Here is a 10,683-nt window from a genome sequence, read left to right as displayed (position 1 = left end):
AATCAATTCAAATAAAAAACACATTTGTCCATCACTATTATAAGGCTACCCTCTCTTAGAATCCACCTAAGCCCGGACTTACACTTTAAAACCTCACCCTTTCTAATTGTCAATCACGCTCTCATGTGTATAATCCAATAATCGACGAAATGCAATAAGAAGAACCTCTTTGAAAAAACGGTGGGAAGAAATAAATGAAATAAAACAGTGATGTACTCCGTAATTAAAAAAGAAGCGAAAGAAAAGGAGAAAAAAGACAGCTAAGAAAACAGCAGGCGTATATGCACATATCAGCAAAAAGTGGGTCCCAATCCCATTCTCTTAAGTCCCCACTTTCCACTCTGTTTTGCTCTTATATTTCACCTTCTTTCCTTTCTCTCTCCTCCATCTCTCTCTCTTTCTCTCTCCTCTCATCAAATTTCATCACCATTTTCTGATACCCAATATTAGTCCCACTCTCAGGCAAGAATTCTCCTCTCCTTTTCTTTTTAAGGATTATGATTCTGTTTATTACTTCTATTTGTTTAATTCTCTCTCTGTCTCTAAGAGTTTCTTGGGTTTTTGTTGTAAGACAATTACTGTCATAGGTTGACAGGAATAAACTTTTAGAAACGAGGGAATACTAATACTACTGCTGTTATGTAGTATATCATGATCATATTTTAATTTTATTTATTTATTTATTTTATCTGTCTGCTTACTGTGAAATCATGATCATGACGATTTATATGATCAATTTGATCATGTGCTTAATTTTTTTTAATCTGTCTGCTTAACACTTGTAAATTATCGAGAAATTACTCCGTATTACATTTGAATTAGTTTTTAGTTTTTTTTAGTATCCCTGAATTTTTGAAATTTTCGTGATTAACATTGATTATCTTAAATTAGCTCCTAATTATCTAAAACGCTAAAATAAATGAATATGTCGAGTTTAATTAGGTGGAAAAAGGGAAAACAAAAAAAACAAAAAACATAGTTATTATTGCTTTTTGTAAAGATTGAAGTATGAATTTATAATGTTTAAAGCAAATTATGTGTTTGATTATGATGTTAAAAAGAGGAGAAAAACAAATATTAGTGTATGAAAAAGAAAGATCACGCGTTTTAAAGATATTGATGATTAAGATTTATGAATTACTCGAATGTCGAGAGATTGGACCCTCTTACCAAACCTATCGTTTTCTTTTTCCTATTTTGTATGGTTCTGTTCTTTTCATGTTTTTTTACGTAATTATGTATGTATCACTATTCCTATATGGCTCTATCTATCTAAATTTAATTGTCGCGTTTGATAGGACTAGTAATGTGATAACTAAGTTCAAACGAATGGGAGTAATTAAGGTTCTTTTGGTGGTAAGGGGTTAAATAGTTGGTACTTTTGATTTTAGTTTAGAGTACCTTGTTTTGAAATCGATCATTGTAGATGTCACATAAGTTTTCATCCACAAATAAAGTCCGGATCTTTATTATGGAGTATTATAAGGATTAATCGATTTTGTAAATAATTGTACTCTCTAGTAGTCAAGTGTACTTAAACAAAGATACACGTACTTGTCCATAGCCGAGGTTTAGTGCACACATTGCTATTGCACGAGTATAATTACTTAATTAGACTAGTTTAGTATTGGATACCTCATCGTTTAAACATAACTGGTATTGTAGCTAACATAAGAAGCTCTATGTTAAAGTGTTTCCAATTCTCTATACACATAAAGTGCTTTTTTTTTTTTTTTGTTTTTTTTTTTTTTTGAGGTTTTTACAAGAAGTTTTAATTCTGCTCTTGTTGCCTTGTGTTTATTATGTTTTTCCAACTTCTTAGTAGCTGATGTAACTTAGTTGGGAGGTTGTTCTATCAATGTGTATGGTTTTCCCCTGTGCTTTATGATTCAGACCTTCGATTTTGGCTTTTTCTCTTACATGTACCAAGTATAAGTTATGAGAAAGGGTCATTGTCATATACGGATTACTTTTGTTCTTAGAGTTTACTGACTGTCGGTGGTCACAACTAACAAGCAGTTTCGTTTTTTAGATTTAAACTGCCTTACCTTGTCTAGCTACTGCTATTGGTGGTCACTATTTTTATTTTTTTTATTGTTATGTGCAATTATATTCTCATTGTAAAATATAAATAGATTTACTTGTTTTCGGTAATCTTGTTTTAACTTAATAGCAGGGGAGAAGTTGAGCATTAACTCATAGGTAAGACGAATCTGTTAAATTTCGGCAAAAGATTTTGGAATTAACCATTGTAGGTAATGTAGATATATTAAATGAGAAAATATGATATTGAGATTTAGATCTATTACGCTGAAGACAGATATAGATTCAGCATTACTTGCTGCTATTATTTTAATACTGGTACTTTCAAATAAGACACTCTTGAGTTGCTCTTCTTGGCTTACCTGTCTCCTATGTCTTTTGTGTATTCACCAAACAAGAGTACGCAACGCATAATAGTTTAAGCATAAAACTATTCTCATTATCAGACAAACTCTGTTAAGCTTTCTAATGGACAGCAAGAAAGCTTAAAAAATTATAGGCCTACTTTACAGATTTATATATGTGCATTGTACATATTTGATTGCCTAGATTAAAGTATAATGTCCGTATTATTGTCTCAAATCGATTATCAATCTGCTAATTGAACTTTTGTTGCAATGCACGTTGATCGGTTGATGCTTAAAACAGGCGTCTCATGTTGCACACATGTGATATGTTTCGAATAATTAACCATTGCTTTGAATTTAAGATTTGTTGTCTGAATCAATGTTAATCCTTCTGTGTCCATGGTATTCTAACACTACAAGGAAATAATCTCTTTTTAGTAAGTGGTTTCCGGCTCTATCAAGGGTCTAAATGTCTAATAGCAAGAGAGTGAAGACATACCCTTTAGAAGCATTTCATTTGTCTAGTAATATATCATTAAATGGACAGTTATATTGCAATCCATTGATAGTTTATATCATATTATACGGAATAAGATTACAGTAAAGTAATGCTAGTCCTAGAGAATTTTTTTTGAAGTGCTTGTATTATTGACCAAAACCTGTACTAATTAGGAGGATATGTGGGAAGTATAGCAATACTATAAACTTGCTGCAAAAATTAAATTGTCTTCATATGAGCAAATTAGATGTGATTTTTCGTATAAAAGTGAGTGCACTGTGAAATCCAGTTGGATATATGGTATTTACATTATTAGAGCATGTAGCCTTAGATCTGTTGCCCAAGGGCTCTGTTCAACCAACCTGTCATTATGCATATTTTAGTATCATGATAAGAATAAAGTACCTCATGAAAGCCACTTTCTTGATGTCCAAAAGGTGGAAAAATGCAATTTACAACAATTAATCCTTTTTTTTTTGTTTTTTTTTTTTTTTTTTTTTTTTTTTTTTTTGTTGAATCTTTGTAGCCTTTCTTTACATGTAGTGCAAGTGCAACAGTGCAAGTGTTTGGGTTGACCTGTATGCAATAAGGTAGAAGTAGTCGATTTGTGGTTTTAAGCTTGTACATTTGTTTACCTCAGGTTTGAGGTCAAGTATTGTGATTATTAATGGAAAAAGAAACTCAAACGAATGTAGAGGTGCCTGTGATGGAAGTCAAGGAGAAGCTTGCAAGTGTTACGGAGCCAATTCAGGTAGATTCGTGTTAAATATAGCTTAAGTATCTGCAATATCATTATTTTGGTTTTTTATTTTATATTTAAAACTTGAATTTTTGTTTTGCCACAGGAAAATGGGAATAAAGAAGAAAAAGAAAGCTCTTTGGATGATGGAGAGTTCATTAAGGTCGAGAGAGAAACTGTGGAAACGAAAGATAGCTCTCAAGATGTTGAAGTAAATGTGGAAGAAAGCAAATCATCTGTTAATGAATCTAGCAGAGAAGTCCTTGAAGCACAGGAGAAGGTAAACGAGCTTGAGACTGAATTAAAAAGAGTGGCTGCTGCATTAAAGGATTCTGAGTCACAGAATGCAAATTTGAAAAATGAGGCCTTATCGACTGAAGAAAAGCTGCAAGAATGTGGGAAGAAGTATGAAAATCTTGAACTGAACCACAAGAAATTGCAGGAGGAGATGGTAGAGGCCGAAAATAACTTCAATGAAAAGCTGAAGTCTTTGCAAGATGCTTTGGAAGATCATGAAACTAAGCACAAGGAGTTTTCTGGCATTAAAGAATCATTTGAAAGTCTTAATCTTGAGTATGAGAGCTCAAAGAAGAAAATAGAGGAGCTGGAGCAAGAATTACAATCTCGTGCTGCAGAATTGGAAAATGTAGTAAAATCTTCTCACTCCAAAATTGAGGATGCTGAGAAAAAGATGGGTGACCTTGAATCGCTGCTGGAAGAAAAGAAACAGAAAATTGAAGAGCTTGAAGTGAATATAAGTTCACTGGAGTCAAAATGTGGGGATGCTGAAGCTGAATCAAAAAAATATTCAGGCATGGTATCTGAACTCACTGGAGAAATCGAGAAGTTCCGATCTTTAATGTTGAACCTTGAGAGTGCACTTCAAACAGCAAGTGAAAAGGAAGCAGGGCTGATGGAATCTTTGAATGTAATGAAAGAGGAGAAACAAAGTTCAGACGAAGCATTGGAAAATTCCACTAAAAAGCTTCAGGAAGCTGAAAATTTGCTTGAATCATTGCGTGGAGAATTGTCTCTTACACAGGAGAAACTAGAAAGCATTGAAAATGATCTAAAGGGTTCTGGACTAAGGGAGGGTGAAATTATGGAAAAGCTGAAAGCTGCTGAGAATCAATTAGAGGAGCAAGGGAGAGCGATAGAGGAAGCAACTGCGAGTAAAATGCATTTTGAATCTTTACATGAGTCTTCTACTAGGGACTTTGAGGTAAAAATGCAAGAGACAATGGCAAATTTTAGCGAAAAGGAGTGTGAGGCTAACTCATTGTCTGAGAAACTTAAGACTCTTGAAGATAAGGTACAGAGTTATGAAGAACAGGTGGGTGAAGCAGCTTTGAAGGCTGCATCTCTAACAGAAGAATTGCATCAGAGTGCTGCTAAGGTATATTCCTTAGAAAGCTCTAATGAAGAACTTAAAAAGATGATTGAGGAAGCTGAGGGTAAAGTGGCACAATCTCTTTCAGAGAAGGAACTTTTGGTGGAAACAAACTCGCAGCTGATGAACAAGGTTGATAAGCTTCAGGAATTGCTTAATTCGGCTGATGCAGAAAAAGAAGCCACTTCTCTTCAACTTGCCTCTCACATGAATACTATCACCGAGTTAACTGAGCAACACTCGAGATCTTTTGAGCAGCACTCTGCTGCTGAAGCTCGTCATTCGCAGGCTGAGGAACAGTTGAAGGAAACAAGTGGTAGACTAGCTGAGAAAGAGAAGGAAGTCGAGGAGTTGGGTGCACGGTTGAGTACCCTTGAAAGCCAAGTGAAAGCATATGAGGAGGAGGCTCGTGAAGCATCTGGGATAGCCGAGTCTAGAAAGGTGGAAATAGAACAGTTAAAGGAGACTGTTGCTACATTAGATGATAAAGAGGCCGAAATCAAGGAACTCAGTGAAAAACTTGTAGCTCTTGAAGGCCAAGTAAAAAAGTATGAAGAGGAGGCTCATGAAGCAGAGGGAATTGCCGAATCAAACAAAGTTGAAATTAGAGAGATGGCTGACAAATTATCTCAGAAAGAGCTTGAAGTTACAGAATTGAAGGAGAAACTTGCTTCCCTTGAAGGCCAGGTAAAGGTTCATGAAGAAGAGGCCGGTCAAGTATCTGGGATAGCTGAATCTAGAAAAGTTCAAATTGAAGACCTGGTTGAAAAATTAAGTCAGAAGGAGATTGAAGTAAAGGAGTTGAATGAAAAGCTTACTTCCCTTGAAGAGCAGCTGACAGTACATAAAGAAGCAGCTCTTGAAGCTTCTGGGATCGCTGAATCAAGAAAATCTGAAATTGAACAGTTGCAAGTATCAGTTGAGGCATTGGCCCAAAAAGAGTTAGAGATCAAGGATTTGAACGAAAAGATAAGCTCTCTTGAAGACCAGCTGAAGAAACACCAAGAAGAGGCTCTAGAGGTTTCAGGGATTGTTGAGTCTAGAAAAGTTGAAATCGAAGACTTGACTGAAAAATTAGGACAAAAGGAAATGGAAGTAAAGGAATTGAACGAAAAGGTTATTTCTCTTGAAGGGCAAGTAACAGTACACCAGGATTCAGCTCGTGAAGCCTCTGGGATCGCTGAATCAAGAAAAGCTGAGATTGAACAGCTGCAGGTTACAGTTGAGACATTAGCTCAAAGGGAGTTGGAGATCAAGGAGTTAAATGAAAAGTTAAGTTCCCTCGAAGACCAGCTGAAGAAGTACCAGGAAGAGGCCCTTGAGGTGTCAGGGATCGCTGAATCTCGAAAACTGGAAGTTGAAGATTTGCTTTTGAAATTACAGGAGCAGGCAAAATTGGCTGATGAACGGCAGGCTCAGTTGGGGCTAGTTGAGACACGTAATGAGGCCTTGGCTGAGGCCAATATGAAGCTCACTCAGGATCTGGCTTTGGCTGAGACTGAACAAAGTGATCTCCAAGCTAAATTATCACATGCTCTTGATGAGAAGGAAGATATTGCTGCAAAATGTTTCTTATCAGACAAGGCGAATGAGGAGTTACGCCAGGAGCTAACTTCTGAAAAGGAAAGGCTTCAGTCTGAGGTTTGTACCTTAAAAAACTTCATGTTATGTTTTATTTCCTAGTTCTTTTATCAAACATTATGTAATAATAAATTACCTCCGACAGATATCTGCAGTTTTAAAGGAGAGCAGCCAGCTTCATGAAACCATTAAAGAACATCAAGCTGTTGTGGTCCAACTAGAAGAGCAGCTGAAAGAATATAGAGGAAAAGAAGATGCTTCAAAGGCCGAGATTGACAATCTAAAGGTTGAAATAACTGAGAAATCTGCCCTGCAAGCAAGGTTGAAAGAACTTGAAGAGCAATATCAGGCAACCGAGGCTCAATTGAAAGAAGAGGTAGGTGTTAAATGAATTTTGAACCTGAATTAAATCTAATTTGTTTGTTTTGAAATATATAAAGAAACCTTTTTTTTTTTTTTTTTTTTGCAGGTTAAAAATCTCCAAACATCTGCTACCACGAGAGAGGTTGATTTGACTTCTCAGTTGGAACATCATGTGCAAAAACTCCAAGATCGAGATTTATTGAATGAAAGGGTTTTGAAACTAAATGAAGAGCTGCAGCTTGCAGAGGCCAATTTAACTAAGCTGGTTAGTTATAAATCTCCTTCATTCCCTATTATTATGATGCTGTTATGACAACCATTTTAGACTTAAATACCATTGGCTTATATACGTTTATCTGCTTTGCTGGTCAAACAGAAAGAGGAAAGTTCAGCAAAGGTCTCTGAATTGGAAGCTGCCAAGAGTCGTACTTCTGAAGAGCTTGATGCCAAAAATAAAGAAATCATGCTTCTTGGAAAGAAAATTGAGGAATTCAAGCAAAAACTCCAGAAGGTTGTAGCAGCATCTAAACAAAAGGTCAGTTTTTTTGAAGCTTTAACTACCAGTCCCCCCACCCCCTCAAAGTACCAACTTGATCAATGTTGTCATAGTGAAATTCCTTCAAAGATAGTTATAATTAGAAATGCAGATTACCATCAAGGCCGTCCTTGAGGGACGACCCTGGTAAATAGAGCCTGGGTGGTTTTATCAGGCGACCTGGATCATACCCTTTTGGGGTGTGTACCTTTGTGCCCTTCCCACTTTTCACACACATTGGCCCCGTCATCTTTACAAGAAATCAAAACTAACATTAGATGGTTAATCTGCCTTGACTGTTATGTATGAAGATTGCAGTATAGGAGTACAAAGTAGCATATGTTGAGTGATCTTCCTTTATTGTTTACAGGTCGATGAAAGCAACGCTGATACCAAAGAGGGCGAAACAGAAGTGAGGTCCAGAGATATCGGATCAATGATTTCTAGCCCGACAAAGCGTAAGAGCAAGAAATCAGAAAAATTGTCTGCACAAACCTCACCATCATCCTCAGTGGTTCAGACTCCAACAGCCGAAGCTTCTTCCAGCATGAACATCAAGTTTATCCTGGGAGTTGCACTGGTGTCCATAGTTCTTGGTGTGATCCTAGGGAAAAGATATTAACTTTAGCTTTATTACCTGATTGAGTTGTGGCTTTATTTATTCAAGTTTGGTGAATTGATATTATTTTGCAGTAAGTTGTTTATATAACTCAAGTCTTCAAATTGGTGGCTGTTAAGTTTTAGTTTAATGTCCACCAAGAAGCAGTTTTTGGTCATGTAATTATTACTTGGTTATTTAATGGTGGTGATTTTCTTTTATATTATTATTTTGGGTTGCAAAATTGTGAATTTTGGGAGTTGGGAGTGATAATCACTAATTTTCATTATTGCTTACAGATGTTTGTATAAGAAGTCACAAAAAATCCCCTAAATAAAAAAAGAATTTAGGGTAACAAAAACTAATTAAAAAAAAAGGCATTTTTCTAGATATATGGACGAACTTGTTACATTTTGTTATAAGTTCTACACTTCTACATGAACGACCTCTGAACTAAATAACCTTATACGAAATACTATCAAATTATTCAAGAAAATTAGTATTGCAACTTTCCACGGTTAAATGTTATTTTCATTGGTTTGTATAAAAAAAGTTCATAGAAGTTTTTACCTTTTAAAATTTGTTTTTGTTGTCCGCACAATTTGCTATTTTGTCATTCAATAATCAAATAATAGAACTGTATAACGAAGCCACTCAAGTAACACTAGATTAGTAAGGCAATAATCTCCTCAACACTCAGCTCTTACAAGACTATTGACTAGATGTGATGTTTGTCATCCAAAATCTTATTGCATTATTTTTTATTTTTCGGAAATCCATTTAAAATACTTCTTGATGAAAGACTTTGGCATGAAAAAAGAAAATATCGACATGAATTAAGTTCAGTTCATAATAAGCTCATAAGATTTCAAGTAGAGGAAACACACCCTTAAGAAAAGCTTTTGGTTTCTTAATTAATTTGCATGAAATAAGAAAATTTTGGAAAACAATATTCCGATAAAGTATTTAAGGCCTTGTTCTCTTCATCTTAAAAAAAATAATATTCAGTATAAATAATTTGAGTTCGGTAAAATAAGTTCAGTTCAATATGATTAATTTCAGTTCAATAAAAATGATTTCAGTTCAGTAAACTTAATAACTTTAAAGAAGAAATATAAGGCCCTGTTCACTTCACCTTATTTTTGCTGAACTGAAATTATTTTTGCTAAACTTAAATTATTTATACTGAAGTGAAATCATTTTTACCCGAATTGACATATTATTTACTGATTCTCTATTATATTTTTTCTTTAAAGTTACTAATTTTTACTAAACTGAAATTATTTTTACTGAGTATTATTTTTGTAAGGTGAAGTGAACATGGCCTAATAGAGAATCAGTAAAAATAATTTCAGTTCAGTAAAAATAATTTAAGGCCATGTTCACTTCAACTTTTTTTTTTTTTGAATTGAAATTATTTTTACTGAACTGAAATTATTTTTGCTAAAGTGAAATTAATTTTACAGAATTGAAATTATTTTTACTAAACTAAAGTTATTTTTGCTGAACTAAAATTGTTTTTATTGATTCTCTAATATATATTTCTTCTTTAAAGTTACTTATTTTTATTGAATTGAAATTATTATTAGTGAGCTGAGCGTATTTACTGAACTAAAATCAATTTTACTGAACTGAATATTTTTAAGTTGAAGTGAACAGGGCCTAGTTTAAGCAAAAATAATTTCAATTCAGTAAAAATAATTTCAATTCAGCAAAAATAAGGTGAAGAGAGCAAGGCCTAAGGAGTACTCATTTGAGAAATATAATAAAGTCCCCCTTAACTTAAGCAAAGGAATGGTGCTACAGCACTGTCACCAACAAGCATCCAAATAGAATGCATAGCAAAAGAAGCCAAGTTAGACAAAAATGGTCCATAACAGGAGCATATACTTTGGTTGTGGTAGATGAGAAGTTCCACCAATTTGAAAGCCACATGCAATAATACCAAAGTATGATTTTCAAATTAGAGGTGAAAAATAGGTCGATTATTACATTAGCTTAAATTCGAGTCATTAAATATGATGCCTTTTATAAACAAATTGTTATTCTGCATTTAGACTATTATCCTTTAATGTACAAGATCATCCACATGCTCAATAACTTAGAAAGTATTTCCCTCAAGAATAACTTAGTACAAAGTATTATTTTTATCATATCATCAATCAAATCTTTGTCAAAAAAAAAAAAGGATCATCAATTGATTTATACAAAGTTCATTAGTATATTTTAGTGCTACAAGCCTACAGTTATATAGTACAAGGTAAGTTTATGAGCATATGTGTAAATACTTTTGGCTCACCAAAAAGAATTTTGTTGGGTTGATTTCAAATAGACTAGGTCCCCTATATATCTTGCTGCACGAAGTATATGGCGTAAGATTATTCCACAAAATAGCTTGCTGCATTTTTACCAAGGCCCTCTCAAAGACTGGCTTACGAAGAATTTGAACCAATCAGGCTTGATTGATGGTGATTGCTGGGCTACTTAATTGGGGGTAGCAATTTGGTGGATTTGGAGGTGGCGAAATTGTTTTGTGTGCAATATAAGTGATAAAATTCCCGTTGATACTGGTACTTTCTTGCATATTA

The 10,683-nt window shown here is 34.3% G+C and overlaps 1 protein-coding gene across 1 annotated transcript; it reads left to right on the top strand.

Annotated features, from left to right (window-relative positions):
• Positions 1-348: 348 nt before the first annotated feature.
• Positions 349-8,324, top strand: LOC110710167 (myosin-2 heavy chain-like). Its single transcript, XM_021888431.1, has 7 exons — positions 349-462; positions 3,530-3,640; positions 3,735-6,659; positions 6,745-6,975; positions 7,069-7,227; positions 7,339-7,497; positions 7,868-8,324. The coding sequence occupies exons 2-7, from the start codon at positions 3,557-3,559 to the stop codon at positions 8,117-8,119; spliced, it is 3,810 nt and encodes a 1,269-aa protein (XP_021744123.1). The 5' UTR covers positions 349-462; positions 3,530-3,556; the 3' UTR covers positions 8,120-8,324.
• Positions 8,325-10,683: the final 2,359 nt, after the last annotated feature.

Source organism: Chenopodium quinoa, unplaced genomic scaffold, assembly GCF_001683475.1.
Source record: "Chenopodium quinoa cultivar QQ74 unplaced genomic scaffold, ASM168347v1, whole genome shotgun sequence".
Lineage (NCBI taxonomy): Eukaryota > Viridiplantae > Streptophyta > Magnoliopsida > Caryophyllales > Amaranthaceae > Chenopodium > Chenopodium quinoa.
Note: the sequence above shows the minus strand (reverse complement) of the source record. Positions and strands in the feature narration are given on the sequence as shown.